Source organism: Astatotilapia calliptera, chromosome 18 (assembly GCF_964374335.1).
Source record: "Astatotilapia calliptera chromosome 18, fAstCal68.1, whole genome shotgun sequence".
Classification (NCBI taxonomy): domain Eukaryota; kingdom Metazoa; phylum Chordata; class Actinopteri; order Cichliformes; family Cichlidae; genus Astatotilapia; species Astatotilapia calliptera.
The window spans coordinates 1,343,665-1,365,883 of NC_137439.1; the positions used below are offsets into that span (position 1 = coordinate 1,343,665).

General features: G+C 42.3%; 1 protein-coding gene and 1 long non-coding RNA gene across 2 annotated transcripts; both read right to left on the reverse strand.

Moving 5' to 3' along the window:
* Positions 1 to 4,107: 4,107 nt before the first annotated feature.
* On the reverse strand, positions 4,108 to 7,982 carry LOC113010390 (uncharacterized). The gene is made up of 3 exons (XR_003270330.2): positions 7,356 to 7,982; positions 4,333 to 4,544; positions 4,108 to 4,247 (listed from the first exon to the last, which is right to left on the reverse strand). It is a non-coding gene; the product is annotated as an uncharacterized LOC113010390 (long non-coding RNA).
* Positions 7,983 to 8,464: 482 nt separating this feature from the next.
* On the reverse strand, positions 8,465 to 15,352 carry LOC145421717 (caspase-1-like). The gene is made up of 10 exons (XM_080292388.1): positions 15,233 to 15,352; positions 14,390 to 14,429; positions 14,057 to 14,230; positions 13,767 to 13,968; positions 13,495 to 13,635; positions 13,298 to 13,407; positions 12,967 to 13,054; positions 9,979 to 10,030; positions 9,784 to 9,830; positions 8,465 to 9,625 (listed from the first exon to the last, which is right to left on the reverse strand). Exons 2-10 carry the CDS (start codon positions 14,420 to 14,422, stop codon positions 9,072 to 9,074), a joined length of 1,401 nt encoding a protein of 466 aa, XP_080148514.1. The 5' UTR covers positions 14,423 to 14,429; positions 15,233 to 15,352; the 3' UTR covers positions 8,465 to 9,071.
* Between the last annotated feature and the right edge of the window lie 6,867 nt (positions 15,353 to 22,219).

Consider the following 22,219-nt stretch of genomic DNA (forward strand, 5'->3'; position numbering starts at 1 on the left):
CTATATTCTCAGCAGCATATTAAACATATCAGGTCCCCATAAGGAGAATCCTGTGCTAACGGCTGTCTAAATGACTCGGATAAAGTTTGTAGCATGCGTGCTTGTTGTTTTTGTCTGTTTCCACTTGTCTTTGCACTAGGATGATGTCGGCGTAAATGTGCAGCCATATTCGTTGTGTTCCCACTAGTGCTGTCAGCACTAGTTTTATTTTAAGTTTTATTTAATTTAATAATCTAATAATCTAATAATCTAATAACTTTAATCTCAGCCAAACTGATTTACTCCGGAACAAATAAAACACAGAAAAAAGGCAAACAATTAAATTTTTAAGTTATCCGAGTGACTTATATATCATGTTTAACCTGAATAGTGAAAGAGCGGGGGTCTGAAAACGATGAAGCCGGGAGTCCGCTGCTCTCGCCGGCTCGAGTGACCATTGAACCCCCCGGCTTGCTATCGAGCGGGTGGGTAACAGACGTCTCCGAAAACGTCGGCACACTTTTGCAAATATACGATGTCTTGATAGACCAAGAAGATATTTGATGTTTACACAGCTACTTTCTCACCTGAAAATATGGTAAAAGTTTATTTTGTGACCCGGAAAGATTAATAAGAGTAATTTTAAAACTTAGTAGCGGCTGCCATTGTTGGCAGCTGAAATTTGGCTGGGCCGCACTATGAATTCTGGGATATGGTGGGCCACGAAGGACACACCCGACCCATCCTTCAAATTCGGGGAAATGAAGGACGCATTTGTCGGCCGCATTTGAAGGAGTCGACGCATTGGGACAGCCTTCGTTGCCTGGCTGTGGCGTAATCAGCCTTCAAATGCGGCCTCCAGAGGATGCAGCCGACGTTTTGGGACACAGCTTCTATGAGGGTGGGGGAGGTTCAATTTGCCATGTTGCAACGAGCTTAGCTTCTGTCTTGCTAGCTTGCGCTGCGCTCAGTGGATCTGCACTCAACAGTGCAGCCTAGGCGGAGTAGTCAAACGCAGATCCACTGAGCGCTCAACACAGACAGCATCGTCAGAAGGAAAGTTGATAAAAAAAATGAAAAAAAAATGAAAAAAAATTTTGTATTGTTCATACATATGCGTACCGAACCGAAAGCACTGTATCGAACGGTTCAATATCGTTCAATATCGATACGAGTATCATTGCACCCCTAATACATACATATATATATATATATATATATATATATCTATATATATATCTATATATATATATATATATATATATAGATATATATATATATATATATATATATCTATATATATATATATATATATATATATATATATATATATATATATATATATATATATATATATATATAGATATATATATAGATATATATAGATATAGATATATATAGATATAGATATATAAATATCTATATCTAGATAACATTTGTAGTGTAAAAGTGTTTTTCAGAGGGTCCAGAGACACAGCAAAATAATATCTATAATATCAAACTTTCATAAAACAATTCTTCATATTATACATAATGTAAGAAACACAGGAAACATCAAACAACAGCACAGTAATAAGATGTAACATAACGAGTTATAGATAAGACTTTGTTTAATCATAAGAACAGAGAATTCAGACCTAAAGGTGACAGTTTAACAGTGTGTGGCTCCCTCTAGTGGATGTTGTGGAGTATTCTGTTGTCTTTGCTCCAAAGGTTTTTGTACAGAGTTTTGCTGTTTCCTGTCACTGTGGGCTGCAGAGCACAGTAGTACACAGCAGAGTCAGACAGCTGAAGCTTCTGGATCTTCAGAGGAACTGATCTGATGCTGGAATCCAGTGTGGAGGAAAATCTCTCCTTGAACTCGTCTGCTATGTTTCCATCATCCCCACTAACACGGCTCAGGATGAATTTGGGGCTGTTGTTTCCATCCTGTTTGTACCAGAAGAGAGAAGTAGCTGCTGTAGTGCTGGTGTTATAGAGACAGCCAAGTGTCACTGTGCCTCCTGCAGCAGCAGTCTCTTCTCCTCTTGCTTGCAGCACGTTGTCTTTTTGTGCTCTGCATTCTGTAAAACACCAACAAACAGTATCAGTGTGCTGTTAAAGAATCACGTCAATGTTGATATCAAAGAAACAGAGTTGTGTTCATACCGAGGCACATAGCAGCCAGCAGCACTGAGATGAACAGAGGCGTCATATCTGCAGTGTAGAGTAACTGTGAGCTACAGCAAGTATAAAGAAGCTGTGATCTCTCTGTTTAGTCTTCATCAACACTAAGTTGGTGGATTAGAAGGAGGAGCCTGATCACAGTGACAGGACTCATTCACAGCGCTGTGTTATTCCCCCTGCTGACAGCTTCACACTCAGCACGTCTTTCTGCTGCTTTCAGTGGATATTTGCTCCTATTGCAGGAAGCAGGTTTAACAGACTGAACTGTGAGTCGAGAAACAAGCACAGGATAAATAAAGAGCAGAGGCTCCGTTTTAATCCAGGAAACCAAAGAATATGAATGTGTGTCAGTGTGGATCATGATGTTCATCTTTAACAACTGAAGAAGAGAAAACAGTAGAAGAATCTTCTTGTATCTGAATCAGTAGGAAATGAGACATTGTTGGTCTTTGCAGGTTAAAGTGAAGCTTTGAGACTTAAAGTGACTTCAGACTGAACTTCAACAACGTGTGAAATGGATCTGATACCATCAATGATTTAAATGTCCAATCAGAACACAGAGGGGAAACTGTACCTACGACATCATCGCGAGAAAACACAAAGACGTGATTCTCATAAAAAAAATGAAGGAAAAGTTTAAACCATGCAGGAGAAAATGTGAGAATAACAAAGTAAATCTTTCAGCTGTAAAACATCATTAATGCACCAACAATGTTGGGAGTTTATTACTAGTTACTGTATTTGACTTCTGATGCTTTTTACACACATCATCACTAAATAAGGAATAAAATGTCTTCATGTCTGAACGTTCCTGCAGTTGGTTTGTGGTTGATGTGGATTTGCTGCTCATGTGAATCCTCCCACAGTGTTTCATTAGCAGCTGTAACCACAGTGACTCTGATAAAACAGGAATTAGCAGAATCCATCTGATATGAAGCTGTGCTTTGAATACCACTTCCCTCCTCTTTGAAGAGTAGTCAGATATCTGTGTTCAGGTTTTTGTACAGCCTCTTCTACACTTTGTATCACTGTGTTTCTAGAGCACAGTAGTAGAGAGCTGTGTCTGCCAGGGTTAGGGCTGCTATGGTCAGATTAGTTGATGTAGGTGATGTTTGGGTTTTATAACGTTTATCAGGAATATATTGACGATCACTCCGAGATCTTGCTCCTTTCCAGATTATAAACTGAGGAGCTTGAAGGTCAGAATCATGTCTGTACCAGTGAAGGTAAACTATGTCATCACTCGTCTCATAGCTACATGTGAGTTTGACAGATTCTCCTTCTGTTTCAGTGACTTCAGGTTGTTGAGGAGTGATTGAGTCTCCAGCTGTTAGTCCTGGAAAAAGAAAGAAGAAAAGTAGTGAAATGCAGTCTGTATATCTGCTTAATGCAGCAGCTTCAACTAAACTTTAATCCCTGTTCTTAAACTCACCTATAATGTGAGATAGAAGCAAAAAGAGGTGCAGCAACATGTCTTTGGAGTTATTAAAGCCAGACAGACAGCACATGAACAATGTTCTTCCACTGCAGCACAATGACCAACAAATAATGTCATTGGATGAGCACAGCTTCAGTGGGCGGGGCCAGTTTAATAGCTCAACCAATCAAACAGTTCTGTGCTTCCACAGCAGCTCTGTCTCTGTCTCTGATCTTTACTGCTTCATTTCTCTGTTGTCTTTGTCATCAGTCCAATGACACAAGAATCAGAGGTTTAACAGTGTGTGGCTCCCTCTAGTGGATGTTGTGGAGTATTCTGTTGTCTTTGCTCCAAAGGTTTTTGTACAGAGTTTTGCTGTTTCCTGTCACTGTGGGCCTCACAGCACAGTAGTACACAGCAGAGTCAGACACTGCAGCAGAGGAGATCTGAAGGTTCAGACCATTTCTGTCATCGACCATTCTGACAGAAAGTTTGGAATTTGTTGTGTTTTGTGTTCCAAAGTTAAAGGTCAGGAACTCTGGTGGTTTTCCAGGATATTGTCGATACCAGTAGAACTGATCACCTCCAGTTGCTTGTCTGGAGTATCTGTAGGACAGAGTAGCTGTGCTGCCTTCCAAACTGGACTCTTCAGCTTTGCTGGCAGTGAGTTGTTGACAGCTGACACCTAAAGAAACAGAAATCTGTAAATATTATACAAAGAAATCGTGAATAATAATTAAAATATTAGGATGAAGTTTTTTCACATGTACCTGTTAGAATCATGATGATTAACAGAGAAGTTTCATAACAGCCCAACAACAACATGTTGGACTGAATCTTCTGTGTTGAATGTGGAGGTTTCTCTGTCTCGTCTGCTCTTCAGTCGCAGCTCAGCTCCTCCCTGAATCTCTGTGTCTCCTCTGGTTTTTATTTCCTGATCAAATCTTGTCACCATGAGACTTTTCTGTGTTCTAACACTCACCTATGCAGTGAGAGAAAAGTACAAACAGATAAAGGAACATGTTTCAGGTGCTGAAGTCACACAGCAGATGAACAAAGTTCAGCAGAATGAAAAGACTAAGCAGCCTCTCTGCTGCACAGCCTTCTCCTCAACATCAGGCTGTAGTTCTTCACAGAGAGACCATCTCATTGGCTGAGTTCAGCATCAGTGGGTGGAGCCAGACAGAAACCTGTTAAGAGTCTTTATGAACAGCGAAACATCTGCTGGTGTTAAAAGAAACTAAAGAGGTGCAGTTACAAGTACAAGTACATCCAGACAGTGACTTTTACGGCTGGCTTCTCCACATCAGTGTCTGCACAAGTTTCCCGTTCAGACTGTAAAGTTTGGGGAGGAGAGGATTCCCTGGAATCATCAGTGACAGTGAATTCACTGATAACTACACAATTATTTGACAGCAGGGAAAAAAGCATATCTGAACCTGTCTTTATGTTCGGCTGTGATAGTTGTAGCAGTCAGACAGTGAGTGAGAGAGACAATCTGCTGTGTACTTAGAAGCCATTCTTTCTGCTTCTGTTCTGATTCTGAGGTAATTTGGGTTGAACCCAGGACTGTATCGGCGTTGGCTGAATAGCAGTGGTGTTCACCTTGTGGTGTCAGAACACACAGGACGCACAAATAAGGTTATTCCGTCTTTACTGTGATTCTGTAGCTTAACAGCGCAGCACAGCAGCACAGTAATGCAACCGCAGGCTTACAGAGGATGTACAAGAACTCGTAGGTGGGGGGGCTGTTAGCTGTTAGCTAACAAGAGCAGAACATATACAAAATACTGAATATAACAAACATTTAAGTCATGAATTAAGATTCATGAGCTTTCTTCCAGTCTGACCAGAACTACAAATGGAAATTCCGATATGAAGATCTCCATGCACTACTCAGAAAACCTTACAGTCCATGACATTAATTGCCAATACACCCAACAACACAAAACAGCCAATCAACCAAAGCGGTCGCCCCATGATCGTAAGGTCAGGGGTTCGAATCCCCTGAACGGCTACCCTGAGATACCCCTGAGCAAGGTACCATCCCCACACAGTGCTCCCCGGGCGCTGCACTGGTGTCTGCCCACTGCTTCACTGAGTGAATTTCCCCACGGGGATCAATGCAAAGTGTGCATTATTATTATTGTGTACAACATTAGCAGCATGAACTAGCCACACAGGTGAACAGGCCAATACACATTGCACTTCTACATCCACTAAATGCCTAAAAGACTAAAGCTGTCCTTTCCAGGCAGGGCTCCACGTCCACTCAGTTCTTTAGCAACGCGCACGACTCACACTGTGTGTCGACATCCCCCGCTGAGTCAGTCCGCTCAAACTCTGATCCCTGGAACATGTGTTCAATAGTGCACCTGTGCCCTCTCGCCACAAGGGGGCTCCCACACACAGTTGACAGCCTTTCCAACACAGAGGACAGATTCTGTAAAATATCGGCTGCACATGATCTTGGGTCTGATTATTGTAGGGTCTACCTCACAATATAAAGCACCTTGAGGGGACTGTTGTTGAGATTTGGTGCGATTAATAATGTTTGAACTTTTAAGGTTGTTCAACATTCGTAGTTCTGTTTTGCATTTTGGAACATTTAGTTGTTTATTATAATGCAGTCTTAAGGCTTTACATTACATATTTTGACTTTGTGTATCTGTGTTGGTAGGCAGGTTGGACTCAAATATATGATTTGTAAAGTTCATTGGAGGCGTATAGTGCTCCAGGGACTCCAGGGAGGAAAGGAGTCCACACAACACTCTCTCAACTCAGGGTTTGTCTTACCACACACCTGGGAAGATCAAAACCAGGAGTCTACACAGAAGAAACACACAGCAAATATCTTGAAGCATCAGAAGCAGCACAAACACTGAGCAGGAGGAGCCAGGGCTTCACTAATTCAACAGTCCAGTGAAGAATGACACAAACAACAACAAAGGAACACAAACAACAACAAAGGAACACAAACAACAACAAAGGAACACAGACAGAGGAGAGAGAGAAAACTAAAGTCCAGAGACAGACAGCAAACAAACCGAGAAATCAGCCGGAGACGACAGAGACCATCACATTTGGCTTTTAATTCAATGTAGGTTTAATAAGTTTTTAGATTGAGTTGAATCATTTCAGTTTAGTTTGCAATGTTTAAGAATATTTATTTTTAACTGTCATTGTCTGTTTTAGTTTTAGTCTTTATTAATTATTATTGCCTGGATGGCAAACGTCACATAAAGCCTCATAAAGCCTCATAAAGCCTCATAAAGCACATTTTGAACGTTTTGATCAAATTCACAAATATTGAAACTACGGGGATTTCCACCGTTAATCTTTCTTTTTTCCAAGTTCACAAAATAATTTCAGGTCTAGTTTTTATTTTTGTTTTAGTTAACCAAAAGGCTTTTCACATGCAGATTATATTAGTTCACTATAATAACCGTGATATATACACAGTAAAGGTGTTCCTCAAAAATGCACTGTAAGTGTAAGAAGTGGACACGAGTGATGACGAGCAGGTCCAGATGCTTCTAAACACGGAAAGAAAGAAAGGAACATTTTGGCTTCATCTCAGGAGAAAGTAGCGCTGACTAAACTGGTTGTTGCTACTGCAGTGGTCTGAATGCTCCCATCTGTTAATCTACAGCAAAAATCATGACATTTCAAACGTGATCCAAATAAATTAGTTAATCCTGTGAAATTACACTGTCAGAGTGAGGGGCTGCATTAAAATAGGTGACTCTGAAAAATATTTGTAACACAAAGTATTTGCACTAATGTTGTTCACCTGGTTCAGAGTTTAATTTGTTCCCTTTCCGATCGTGTCCTCTCGTGTCAGCTCCCCTAGTTAAAGGTTCTGACGTCCTGACGGTTGCTGGTCTAGTTTTATCTTCTGTCTCATTGCTTCTGATGATCCTCACCTGCGTCTTGTTACACTCTTGTTTCTCCTGATGCCTCTGACCCTCGGGTGTTTAAATAGTGCTGTTTATTCCTCAGTGTCTGTGTCAGTCTATGTTGACCTACCATCATGTGTTCCCTGGTTGACTGGAGATGAGTTTTCTGGAGTTCGTCTGTTGCTGCCTTCTTAGTCAGCAGTCTTATTGCACCGGTCACCCAGGTCACCACCATCACCGCTGCCACCCAGCATTCAAGCTGTGACGCTGGTGCCCAGCTTGTAAGAGCTCCTGTTATTCGGCATTCCAGACAGTTCCATGAATGAACCAGCTTCATCATTGGTGTGGTTGTGGTGGGAGGATGAGGAGCCATGCTCCCTCTTCCAGGAGGAAGAGTGTTCTTGTCACCGGTTCTCCCCGTGGTTCAGTCCAGATGAAGCCAGTGAATGTTGTGCCTGTTTACCCAGACTAGCTCAGTTAGGCACAACGAGAGCAGGCAAACCCTGAGAGTTTCCTGACCCCAGGCAACCAGCGCAGTGTCCGCAGCCTATCAATAAACACTGTTCCAGGTTTATGTAGACGACTTAGCTGCTGCTCCTCTCATTCAGTATTATTAAAGTGAAATTCTGTAGTCTGCATTTCATGTTGTGCAGCCTCATTTAACTACAGTTGGTGCTACAAGTTGTTGTATAAACTTCCTGAGATTAAAACCACTCGTGGCTCTGATCATGTTAATGACTATTACATATCTGGACTTCATATGATTGCTGGGTTTCTCTCTGCGTGTATTATTGTAGGGTCGACCTTATAATATAAAGCACCTTGAGGCGGCTGTTGTTGTGATTTGGTGCTGTGTAAATAAAGTTGAATTCAATTTAAACATCATGATGAATTTCTCATCTAAAGCTCTCATTGAAAGGCTCCAGGTGAGGAAAAACGTGGTTGTTGTATCAGTGACTTTAAAATACTCGAAGCAGAAGAAACACACTTCACACAAAGCACATCAGTAAAGAAAACTGAAGATCAATATATATTTAGTCTCTATCACACAAAGAACATTGTTCAAGCAGGAATTTCTCTTTCTGATCAGCAGTGCAAAATATTTTCTCAGCCCCATGTCAGAAGAGCTTTGGTGCAGAGGTCAGCACCGTCACCTCACAGCAACAAAGTCCCGAGTCCAGCTTCACCTTCATGTGTGGAGTTTGTATGTTCTCAGCTTGTTTGTTTGGATTCTCTCTGGGTGCTCCAGCTTCCTCTCACAGTCCAAAGACATGCAGTTAGTGGAATGAAGTTAATGTCAGCCCTGTCTCAGATTGGTGACCTGTCCAGCTTGGACCCTGGCTCACACTCTACGGTTGCTGGAAGCTTCAATCTTCAACGGATTGAAATTAAGAAGGAATCATTTAGAGGAGTTTAAAACATTAAATCATTGAATCCATGAATCTGAAAGTGTTTTTGAGTGCAAGATGCAGACTGAAAGGTCTATTTAGCAGTGCTTCTCAGAGTTTTATACTGAACTAAGCACAGACTGACTGAAGAATTATGAAACCAAGCTTCAAATCCAGGATAGAGGTTGTTTGCTGTGCCGGCAGGACGGTCCACATACACTGCTACTCTGTTGGAGGAGAGCAGTGCACATGGACCGGCTTCATTATTCTCACTGAAGAATTATGAGACCAGACTCCAAATCCAGGATACAGAGGTTCAGTGAATGTGGTGTTGAAGGTGTGGAGGTGGATCAGAGAGTCCAAGAAGATATTGTAGAAGGACAGCGTGCCGGCAGGATGGTCCACATACACTGCTACTCTGTTGGAGACAACGTCTTTGGGGATGAAGGTTTCTGTGTTATTGTGCAAGACAGAGTAAGAGTAAGAGCAGTCCAGGCTCCAGGACTGACTGTTCAGTCCAAACAAGCAGTCATCACTGTGTCCTCTCCGTTTGATTCCTTTGTAGCTCACTGCTATAGAAACATATCCACTCCACTCAACCTCCCAGTAACAAGGACCAGTCAGCCCGTCTGTGCACAGCAGCTGAGGGCGGTCAAATCTCTCTGGATGATCAGGATATGGCTGCTGTGCATTCAAACGCATCACCTCTCTGTTGCTGTCAGACAGCTGGATCCATTTGTATACTGTGTTTGGGTCGATTGTGAGTTGATAGGAATCTGATAGAGAGAACAAATAAATCCAGTTATTGATCGATCATCTATTCGTTGATCGGCTCTTTGATGGTGACTCCTGATATCAGAGATATGAATGAGCGACACAGTAGTTTAAAGACGGTTGGATTTGTTTCCAAGAATCATCATAAAATCAAACGTACACTTCTTCAGATCCGAGCTCACCCGTCGGACGCCATCAGGCTCCACCCTGCAGGGAGAGGAGGGGTGAAACCAGCACAGTCGTTGGCAACATGCTAACATGGACATCATCACTCATACTGTCACAGAGGGAAGACTTCATGTAGCTCTTACATCTGCATAAAACAAACAGGCTGAGTGAAGGGATCTGTTCATACCTGTTTAGAGACTCCTTTCCTGCAGACCACTGCTTCACTTCTTCAGGTGCATCTTGAATCAGAATTGCTCTTTTAAAATCAAATATTACAATTTTCACAACACCTACATGTTTTGTTTTTTTGAATGAAACAGAACAAAAGTAGGAAGTCAAAGTGTTTTTTCCTCATATATCAGTTGAGTGAAAGCAGTAAAGCCACCAAGAGACTTTGATGTGCTGACATTCGTCCTCTGCTTGTCATGGTCATTTTTAGTCTACATAAACTACTGAAGAAGATTGATGGATTCGACGCATCCATCAGAATATAAATATGTGTGCATGTTAGATAGAAAGCTCTTATATAGAAAAGGTGAATGAGGCACGTTGTGTTGAGTTAAACAAGAACCAGTCCATTTACCGTTTATTCGATCTAAGCAGCTTTGGAAGACGGCGACTGGACCTCATGAAGCTTTTTGAAGAGGTTTCTCCTTTGGTGTTTAAACTCTAGTGGGAGTTGTCCACTTAAGAGGATCATAGGCACACTATTGATCATGTGCCTCATCACAAGATCCAAGTTATAAAAAAAGGTGTGGGTCATTATCAGCAGAGCTTTTGGATGAAACTATGGTGAAACCTTGCCTCACTCTATCATGTGACCCATTGAGACGCAAGATGTGAGTAGGGGTTGAGGTGCCTGGGAAGACTCAACATAACTGGAGCACGGATGGTACAGTTGTTGACAGCTGGTGTGTCGATCAGGTGAACTTCACAAACACAATGAAACACAAACACAATGAAACACTGTGAGCCATGCACCGGCTTCCTCAGAGCCTGGACCTCATTATTGAAGCCCTGTGGGATCATGGAGGACTCTCATATGGACTGATGCCACACAGAACTGTCCACGGGGAAATTCCAGTTTTTCTCAGTCGCTTTGGTGCGTTCCTCAGAACACCATTAACATTTGCACAGCAGTTAGTGCATTTCCCAAAACAATTAGTGCAAACTGCAAAACCTAGTGGATAGCCTGCAAAAGCACGTCACATGCACAGAATTGATTATCCATACCTCAAAAGCAAGTATCCATGTCAATGAAACTGTCAGTGCCATCAAAATGAAAAGTCTTGACACCATCTTTATGAACAAGATAGTCAAATGGCATTGTCATGTTTCCACTGTGACAGTTTATAATTTCAGTGTTTCCCATTGCAAAAACAATTGGTGACACCTGAAAATGCTGACGACAGCACTATGGCCTACCTGTACAGCCATCTGAAATGTGCAGTAAAGTCACTGTAGATGTTATGGGAGTCTTGGGAGTAACTGAGACACTGAATACGTACGTTTCACATTTCCATTGTGTAGAAGTGTTTGTAATCCTACAGAAGTGTGCAAAAGAAAAATATGCTACAGTCACCTGTTCACTGTAGAATACATGTAAACATAAAATCACCCATTTGGTAGAGCTGTGCACTAATGTGAACAATAAACAGCACATGTAACAGTACAGTAAATCATTCTGGCACATCCAGACGTTCCTGTCTGTCTGGCCACATATTTTCATCTACATCACAACAGATGTTATCCCTCGCAATGCAGCGAGGAAAGTATCTCCTGGAGTGGCGAATCCATCCTCTGCAGGACCCTGCTGTGATGTCGTCACATGCTGCATCCATGGCTGCTAGCAGGGCCATTTGCTCATGTGGATTTCATTTGTCTTGAGTACTCTGTCAATTGTTGAAATTGGAACAGATTCAATATTGCCAAATACCGTGTAATTCTCTATGACAGCGCTTTGTATTTCTCTCAGCTTTATTGCATTGTTTGCAATGACCATTGCACAAATGGCTTCTTCTTGCTGTGGGGTAAAAAGGGGCCCTCTTCCGCCTCCGCGAGGTTGTCTTACAATCCTATGTGGTGCAGAGTGAACTTTTTGTGAAATTGCAAATACAGTACAGTAACATGTGATGTGTCTGAGATGGCACAGTACAGTACAGTGTATTACTGTTTGCATACCTGTTTTCCCTACGGAATGTTTGAATGATTGAACTGACAGTAGTTCTTCCAATATTGGGTTGCACCCTTCGACCAGCCTCCTCCATGGTGAGGCTGTGATTGACAACATGGTCCACAATTGTAGCCCTTATTTCATTGGGAATCCGCCTATATCTGCCTCTTCTCCCTCTTCCCCTTCCCCTTCCTCCCCGCATCTTCACCCCTCTTCCACGGTGCTGATCTTCCATTTTGTGTCACAGAAGTGTAGAAATGGTACACACTAGCTCCTGCGCAGTTTATATATGCTTGCCAATTGGGGATTCACAGGATTCATCCATAATTGACAGTGAACAAGTTGTTTGTCATTGGTTACAACTAAACTTTCACACGCCTCCTCATGAGTGACAGCTGTAATTCACCCGAGATCAATTGTTCAATTTCGGAGACATTTCCAGGAACAATGATACAGAAAGGTATAGGATTTGCTTGACAGATGGCCAATATTTGGCATGTGATAACTAGTTCAACAATTTTGTGTGTGATGACTCAAGCAATGGATGTATGACTATTAGTTTTATTGGGAACGACTATTCAGCATCCATAGGTATGATTACTTTTGACTGACATGACATAAGCAAATGGAAATGTCAGAAAGCAGGAGGGAAATGTATGGAAGCAACTGATTCATGTCCAAAATCATTTGCAGTTTGTTCAGAGAGAGGAGAAATTGCTACTATGATGTGCACAAATGACTGAGTGTTGTGGAGGTTGAACTAATAGTTATGAGAATTTCAATTCTGATCTGAGAAACGCACCAAAGCGACTGAGAAAAACTGTAATGTTGTGGGATGCTTTTCTGTTTTGTTCATCATCATCATCATCATTGCTCTTTAGTTCCATCAGTCGCTCATCGATGTGAATAAACCAGACTGAACATTTCATGCAGTCTCGTGTGTCCTGTCATCCCAAAACAACACAATATCTTAAAGTCACATCAAAAACCTGTAACACTAACTTTGAAACACGTAGAAGCGCTTTGTCAGAGTGTCTCTCTCTTTGGTTGGCATCTGCTCAGATGGGAATTCTTCAAAGCTTTGCATGACCTGTTGGTTAGACTGCACTTAACATGATTCCACACACAGATAGATAGATAGATAGATAGATAGATAGATAGATAGATAGATAGATAGATAGATAGATAGATAGATAGATAGATAGATAGATAGATAGATAGATAGATAGATAGATAGATAGATAGATAGATAGATAGATAGATAGATAGATAGATAGATAGATAGATGTCGTATGTATTTGTGTATTCCATATATTCCACTTGCCAAACTTACCGTTCTGAATATTTCCTCAATGTCATCTCTAAGGCAGTGCTTTTTGACAGCCTCACAGATGTGTTGGATGAAGGCAGAACCGTATGTTTCATGAGTGTATGAACCTGTGTCTGCAAGCAAACAGAACCAGATCATATCTGTAGTTAGGCGGTGTTTGATTGTTCTAAATGTTACTTATTGGAGGGTGGTGCACTTACAAGTGGTGCTGGAATGAAAAATGATGAAATCCTTTTCATTGTGTGTCCGAGGACCTTTGACAGAGTTCACTGACAGAGATTCGATGTCGTCTGTGGGCACAAATTGTGTCCTATCAAGTAAATCCACCGATTCCTCCCCCACTGAAACAAACACACAGACTTACTGAAACGTGTCGATCTTTTACCTTTTCAAATGAACAAATATTAACAGTAAATTCATTGAAGATTCATTCATGCTGTTTGTTGGGTGTGTGAGGACAGATGAGAATCACCTCCTCTGCAGGCGTGAATAATGACGATCTTTGGTTTGTCCTTCAGTGCAGGACAGTTCTTTGAGTTTAAGTGCTGAAAGATTTGGTCAATTTCAAACTCCTCAGTTCCCGTGCCTCCATAACACACCAAAGTCACAAACACGCTGTCTGTGAGGGCCAGTTTTGGGTGTTCAGAAAATTCTTTCAGAGGTTTATCGATCATCTGTGAGAAGAAATCCGTCACTGGATCATTTAACCAGTTTGTAAAACTGGGTGCAAGTGAAGAAACCTTTTCTGCTTTTAAAAGTTACCTTTGCAGTGATGTCCCCACATCTCACTACCTCATATCCAAGAGTTTGAAGTAGACTTTGCATGACTTTCTCATCTTTCGCAGCTCTACATTTGTATAAACTTGTATTAAACGTTTCAATGTTGATCAGCAGGGCGATGCGATTTGACTGTGATTGTTGAGTCACTGGGTAAATCTGAGAGACCAAACAGAAACTCTTCAGATTATTTTAACACAAGCTGATTTTTTTATGCAGTCATTTGCAGTAATTATTATTATTATTGGTTTGGAAGTTACTACAAGAGGCTAAGATCAAACAATCGACATATCTCATATGAATCATACAGTAACATACTTTTTTACCCTGACTGTCTGTCCACGTCTCCATCTCTGACCTAGAAAGAAATCAGAGGACATGTTGAGCTGGAGAGACAGAATGTGTCACATCACATCAGCTCTTGGGATTTTCACTGTGCATCACATCATCTCTGCTTCTTGTGGATTATTCAGGACTGATTTTTAAAAATATTAATGAGAAAATGTATTGCTGATACTGATTAATAGATAATAAGACTTGAGCCTAATAAACCTGAAGACTATTGAATGTAGACACACAGGATCCTAATCAGGCATCAAAGTGAGATTTGGCAGGTGGGGAAACTCTAAGCCCAGGTGCAGTGGGGCAGCGTGGGCGACTTGGAAATGAGACCCTGTACTGGAAGCTCTACTCAGGTTTTCTTTGTATCCAGGTTGTGATCAGCTGAAGCTGCTCTTTGTGGATTTAGCCGACCGAATTCAGATGTTACATATTTCCAGCTTCCAGCCACTACGAAAACCCAAAAAACCTAGAATTTGGTGAATTAACTCAAACAGCACCTTACAGTTAAACAATGTCTGATTAAATGTATGCAAACAGCTCAGCTACTCTTCACCAGTCCAAGTTTACCCCTCTCAGCTTTACCACAGTACTGCAAACTTAACACTTTCACTGACATAAAATCTGAATAATGTCATATCTGTCCCAAGATGTTTCACAATAAGAACACAAAATAATCATGTTCCTCTCATGTCTTCTTTCTTTGCAACATCCTCCATCTCTGATGTGACAGATGAAAGAAAAACCTTCTTCAAAGTAAAACAGAAACAACATCTGCTGCTGCTGCTAAGACAAATGAGAAATGAAGAATCAGAGACTTACAGCAGAGATGCTGAGTCCTGGTTGTCCTCTGATTAAAGAGCTCAGACTGCTCAGAAAAGAAGGACTCAACTGTACCTGCACTGGAAACACCTGCTGACTGACTGACTGACTGGATGCTCTTTTATACTGAGCTGGAAAGTTTTGCTTTGGCTGTTTGGGAGGTTTCCAGTTTCCTGAAAAGAAACTCACCGAACTGGTTTCACAATATACCAGAACAAACACAGGAATGAGGCTCGCTTTCCTTTACACAGGTGATACGTTTGCTTCTTCACTGATTAACTCATGGACATGTTTAGAGATAATTCAGGAACTACTTGATGTAATGTTCCTCCACGAATCTCCACCTTATCATGGTGGAGGGATATGGTGCCAAATGATACCAGGAGCTCTGTTTTCAATGGTAATTTGCCCCTGGTAGGGTCCCTATATGCACACTGGTCCTGAGAGAGGGGTAAGACTAAGAATGAATCAGAAGACATCCATGCTGCATTGACCATTGGACCATGAAGAACACCATCACCCTCAGCCGACAGTTCTACTCTGGCTGAGGATCTAAATCTCTTTTATGCCCGTTTTGACAGGGAGAACACCGACCCTGTCCTGTCCCCTCTCCCCTCAACCGACCCTGCTCCGGTCCTGAGCACTCATGAGCTGAGGCGTGTGTTCCGGAGCATTAACACCAGGAAGGCGGCCGGGCCGGATGGAGTGCTGGGCCGGGTGCTAAAAGACTGTGCTGCGGACCTGGCGGACGTCTTCACCTCTATATATAACACCTCGTTGTCCTGTTCACTGGTACCATCCTGTTTCAAAGCAGCAACCATCGTTCCCATCCCAAAACAGTCAAATGTCACATGTCTGAACGATTTCAGACCTGTGGCACTCACCCCCATTCCCGCCAAATGCCTGGAGAGACTGGTCATTAAACACATCAGAGCTGCTTTTCCACCATCCCTGGACTCGCACCAGTTTGCATACAGGGAGAACCGGTCAACCGAGGATGCGATCGCCACAGTGCTGCACACATTACTGAAGCACTTGGAACACAGGAACACCTATGCACGGCTCCTCTTTGTAGACTACAGCTCGGCTTTTAATACCATCCGGCCATACAAACTCCGTCCCAAACTCCACCAACTGGGACTTAACTCCTCTCTGTGCAACTGGATTGTGGACTTCCTCACTAACCGTAGACAGAGTGTCAGAGTGGGTAAGAACACCTCTTCCACCCTTGTGGTCAACACCGGTGCCCCACAGGGGTGTGTTCTGAGCCCTCTGCTATACACTCTCTTCACCCATGACTGTATTTCCTCCTGCGCGTCCAATCTCATTGTTAAGTTTGCAGATGACACTACAGTGCTCGGACTTATATCCAACAATGATGAGACAAACTATAGGACAGAGGTGCAACAACTAGAGTCATGGTGCCACGACAATAACTTGGTCTTAAACACCAAAAAGACCAAGGAGATCATTGTAGATTTCCGGAAGAGGGGCCATAACAACCATCTGCCTCTCTTCATTGGCAGTGAGGCGGTGGAGAGGGTGAGCAGTTTTAAATTCTTGGGGGTAACTGTGACCGAGGACCTGTCCTGGGGCAACCATATCACCTCAGTTGTACGGAAGGCCCAACAGCGCCTCTACTACCTGAGGAGACTGCGGAGCGCACACATTCCCAGATCTCTGATGTTGAACTTCTACAACTGTGCCATCAGCAGCGTTCTGACGTATGGATTTCTAGTGTGGTTCCCCAGCTGCACCAAGGCCGATCAGCAAGCACTCCAGCGGGTGGTGAAAGAAGCTGGCAGAATTATTGGAACAAGTCTGCCAGAGATCAGTAATATCTTCCCCACTCGCTGTCTGAGGAGGGTGCACAGTATCCTGCGGGACCAACATCACCCTGCGCGCCACCTTTTCCATCTGCTGCCCTCAGGGAGAAGGTACAGGTCTATACAGGCCAGAACATCCAGACTGGCCAACAGCCTGTATCCACAGGCTGTGAGGCTCCTGAACTCTCTGCCCCCCTCTCACGGACAATAACCATATCCAACTTCTTAATAGCAATGAACTGGTCTGCATTGGTGCATCATATCTTTATTCTCTTCCCCCTCCTGCCCCCCCCCCCCCTCTTTCTTAAATAGATAACTATCATATCTGATATCATATCTCACAGTACAATAATATTGAATGGGTTGCATTGTTGTATTTTGTCATGTTTCTCAGGTCTTTGTCTCAATTTCTACGAACATTATTGCTAAGGATTGTCTTATTGCATTGGAGTCACACTGGGTTAAATATGTACACTTGGGTTTTAAGGGGTATTTATTATTTTCTTCTTTTTTTGGGGTTGTATGGAAGCCCCAAACGCAATTTCATTGTTCTTGACAATGACAATAAATAAATAAATACTAAATACTAAATGTCTGGGTACGTGGGATGGGGTTTCTGAGGCTCTAAGCTGGACCAGGCCCAGGGGAGGGGCTCCACAGAGAGTGTGGGTTAGGTGGCAGCCAAAGTTGGAGGCCCTGGCGATAACCAGGGTGGATACATCTGTTTCCCCCAGCTTGATGCCTTTATGTTGGGATTTTTGCTGGTGGACAGGAGAGTTGCTTCCCTGGAACGGGTTCTGGCTGTTTGCACTTTTGCACCAAACCTGGGCTTGTGTTTGGTTGTTGGATGGAAGCTTTGTGCTTTTTACAGTGTAGCTAACATTAGTTGGAAGGAACACTGAAATACTGGAAGAGGTCACAGTTTCAGGCTGTTTGTGTCCTGCTTCACTGTCTTCATGGGACTGCCAGTGTCAAAGTTTGAACTAATAGATCGTTTTCTTTTTGACTCCCAGCAGAAGAATGAGGCCGCTCAGCAATGCTGCGTCAAACCTGGCCTGCAGGTAAATGTTGCATTAGGACAGATAATAAGTGTAGATCAGATGATTTCCTGAAGAAGCAGCGTCAGGGGAAAACCCTTCATTAAAAATCCAAAACTTCCTCATGATCAGTGTGTTAGACTCAGGACATAAACCAGACCAAGAGTTAGCTTTCAAGCAGCACCAGTTTGAGCCGCCAAATTTCAACTAACACAAATGTTTGTTTGTCAAAAGATTATGAATTTAAAAGAAAGAAGACCAACTGTTAATTTCTGCTGCTTGTATCAAGCTCAGGAGCTAAAAATGCAGGACCTGGTTCTGCTCGCAGGCTCCGGGTCATCTCTGATTTCCTCCATCAGGTTCATTGACCATGTACCAGTCACATTATATTGACCACATCTAACTGAGCTGTGTGAATGCCTTAAATATTCTTGTACAAAACAATAAGGTGAGAAAATCTCGTCCCCACTGTTCCAGCATGTCTTTAGTTCAAATCTCACAGGTTGTCACATTCACAGCTTCTCCTGTTTTTCTTCTCTTTACTATTTCCTCATGTTTCTGATGCTTCCCCGTCTACCTAATCCTCTTCATTTCTAGTGCTTTCCTTGTCCCCACTTCCTGATAAATTTGATATTTACTCTGTGCTTGTTTTGCCTTGTTGGTTTCACACATATACAGTAATGCTGTCAGGTTTCCTCCATGTGTTTTCTTCTTGGTTTACAGCAGCTATGTCGAGTCTGTCTTTGCTGGTTCATCAGATATAAGTTTGCTATTGTGGAATCCTGCGTCCAAAGTCATATTTTGTCTTTTATAATCTCTGTAAGATTATAAAATCTAAAGAGGATGTGATGTTGAAATGTTGCTGCAGTTCCTGTGAAAGAAAATATGTGAACTCATGAACTCTGCTGACTGGAAACTCTCCCTGCTGCTGCAGAAATGTGTGAGCGGTCCTCAGTGTTTAGATCAGAGGGAGCCTGGTGGTGGAGCAGGACTGCTGAAGAACTCAGTGGAAGGACCCACAGACTCTGGTCCTGATGAAAGGTGTGGGGGGGAGGAGGGCTGCATCCATCTGACACTGAAATGAAAACTAAGAACAGCAGAGAGGGGGAGACTTTGAGAAATGTGAGCAGGACATTGATGTTTTCACCAAATCTGAAGGAGAGCATCATCATCTGATGTGATGAGTTCAAAGAGAATAAATGGAACAAGCATGAGATGGTCTTCCTGGTTGGACTTTTAGCTTCATGTGAGAGATTTTACCTTAAAGAGATAAACCTCTGTTACTCTGTTTATTTTGCTTCTGCTGCATTTCTGCATGTCCTCATCCACTAAATATAAAATAGTGTAAATGAGCAGCTTTTGATGTTTGACAGTTTTTATTGTGTCTGAACGTTCCTGCAGTTGGTTTGTGGTTGATGTGGATTTGCTGCTCATGTGAATCCTCCCACAGTGTTTCATTAGCAGCTGTAACCACAGTGACTCTGATAAAACAGGAATTAGCAGAATCCATCTGATATGAAGCTGTGCTTTGAATACCACTTCCCTCCTCTTTGAAGAGTAGTCAGATATCTGTGTTCAGGTTTTTGTACAGCCTCTTCTACACTTTGTATCACTGTGTTTCTAGAGCACAGTAGTAGAGAGCTGTGTCTGCCAGGGTTAGGGCTGCTATGGTCAGATTAGTTGATCGATCTGATGTTTCTGAGTTATATCGTTTATCAAGAATATATTCATATGTGCCCCCCTTTCCTCTTTTCCAGAGTATAAACTGAGGAGCCTGAAGGTCAGAATCATGTCTGTACCAATAAAGCCAAGCATCACTTGCACTTGTCTCATAGCTACATGTGAGTTTGACAGATTCTCCTTCTGTCTCAGTGACTTCAGGTTGTTGAGGAGTGATTGAGTCTCCAGCTGTTAGTCCTGGAAAAAGAAAGAAGAAAAGTAGTGAAATGCAGTCTGTATATCTGCTTAATGCAGCAGCTTCAACTAAACTTTAATCCCTGTTCTTAAACTCACCTATAATGTGAGATAGAAGCAAAAAGAGGTGCAGCAACATGTCTTTGGAGTTATTAAAGCCAGACAGACAGCACATGAACAATGTTCTTCCACTGCAGCACAATGACCAACAAATAATGTCATTGGATGAGCTCAGGTTCAGTGGGCGGGGCCAGTGAAATAGCTGAGCCAATCAAACAGTTCTGTGCTTCCACAGCAGCTCTGTCTCTGTCTCTGATCTTTACTGCTTCATTTCTCTGTTGTCTTTGTCATCAGTCCAATGACACAAGAATCAGAGGTTTAACAGTGTGTGGCTCCCTCTAGTGGATGTTGTGGAGTATTCTGTTGTCTTTGCTCCAAAGGTTTTTGTACAGAGTTTTGCTGTTTCCTGTCACTGTGGGCCTCACAGCACAGTAGTACACAGCAGAGTCTGTCGCTGCAGCAGAGGAGATCTGAAGATCCATTTGTCTGTTATTATCAACTGCTTTTACATTTAGTCCTGTGACTGGATTTAATATTTTCTCCCCTGTCCCTGAGTGAGAGATCAGGAACTCTGGTGGTTTTCCTGGATATTGTCGATACCAGAAGAAATAATCACCATAAACTGCAGCTTTGGAGTATCTGTAGGACAGAGTAGCAGTGCTGCCTTCTACACTGAACACTTCTTTGTTGGTTGGAGTGAGATCTTCACAGCTGACACCTAAAGGAACAGAAACATGTTTTATTCTTTTATAAATCATCACAATTCAAATGTGTTTCTTTAAACACACAGATTGTAACGTACCTGTTAGAATGGTGAGAATCAGTAAAGAAAGTGCAAAATAGTCCAAAGACAACATGTTGAATGAAGGTAAAGTTTATGGTTTGTGTTGAACTCTGTTGAATGTGGAGGTTTCTCTCTCTTCTAGTTCAGTAACAGCTCAGCTCCTCCCTGAATCTCTCCTCCTCCTCTCTGATCTGGATTTGAACTTCTCTCACTTCCTCCTGCTTTACACACTAGTAGCAGCATCTTCACTTTCAGGTGGGAGCTCATGTTTCAGCTCTGTGCTGCTTCAGTCCACAGATGATTCATGCTGTAAATACTTTGTCCACACTTTTTTATACTTATCCTACATCTCTGCTGGTTTAAAAACTCATTTGTTAAATGTTCAGTTTCTATGCCATATGTTAAAACAAGATCTAGAGTGTGATTAAAGTGGTGGGTGGGTTCTTTTACATTTTGAGAGAAGCCAATTGAGTCTAATAACAGACTAAATGCCATGTTGAGGCTGTCATTTTTAGCATCTACATGGATGTTAAAATCACCCACAATAATTATTTTATCTGAGCTGAGAACTAAATCAGATAAAAAGTCTGAGAAATCAGACAGAAACTCTGTGTAAGGCCCAGGTGGACGATAGATGATATTAAATAAAACTGGTTTACAGCCGTCTGATTCCGCTGGGGGCTCAAGAGAGCCACTCCACTCTCAACTGCAAACTCAATCACCATCTCAACCAACCATGGCTGCCATGCCACCACTAGCTGAACTGGCAACTGCCACGCTGCCATCTGGTCAAGCTGTATCTCCACCAGTGGTCAGCACGCTGTCCGGTCCTGCGCCATCTCTGCCAGAGGTCAGCGGGCCCTCCTGTCTCGTCTCGTCATGCCTCGTCTGCACTGTTAAAAAAAACATCTTAAAAACGGTAATATTCTGGCAGCTGGGGCGCCAAAATACTACCGTAAAATAACAGAAAATAACTTTCTCATGAAAATACAGTTATTTTCAGTAATGAAAATAGAGTTTGTTGCGCTAATTTCACATGGGGTTCTGCCTTTTCCAAGTGCTTTTAGAGATCAAATTAGGAACATTTTAACGTGATCAAACAATGAAATTACCTATAAACAAGGTCAATGAATGTGGCAATATGAATCATGATACGTAAATGTACAGAAATATACAGTTAACAGTTGGTTTTAATAATAATGCATCGCATGCCCTGGGACAGAGGCGAGGCTGCCATATTGCACCATTGGCCCCTCTGGCCATCACCAGTAGGTGAAGAGTCTTGACCACGGACACAATACCGAAGCTCGAACCGGCAACTTTCTGATCACAAGGTGAACTTCCAACTCTTGAGCCACGATCGCCC

Bases quoted from the DNA above. Each gene is read 5' to 3' on its own strand.
- LOC145421717 (XM_080292388.1), bottom strand. From the start codon at position 14,422: ATGGAGACGTGGACAGACAGTCAGGGTAAAAAA. The intron at 13,408-13,494 runs GTAAGTGCACCA...GTTTGCTTGCAG, and splicing joins TTTTCATTCCAGCACCACTT to ACACAGGTTCATACACTCAT. The intron at 13,055-13,297 runs GTAAGTTTGGCA...TCTAACCAACAG, and splicing joins TTGAGGAAATATTCAGAACG to GTCATGCAAAGCTTTGAAGA.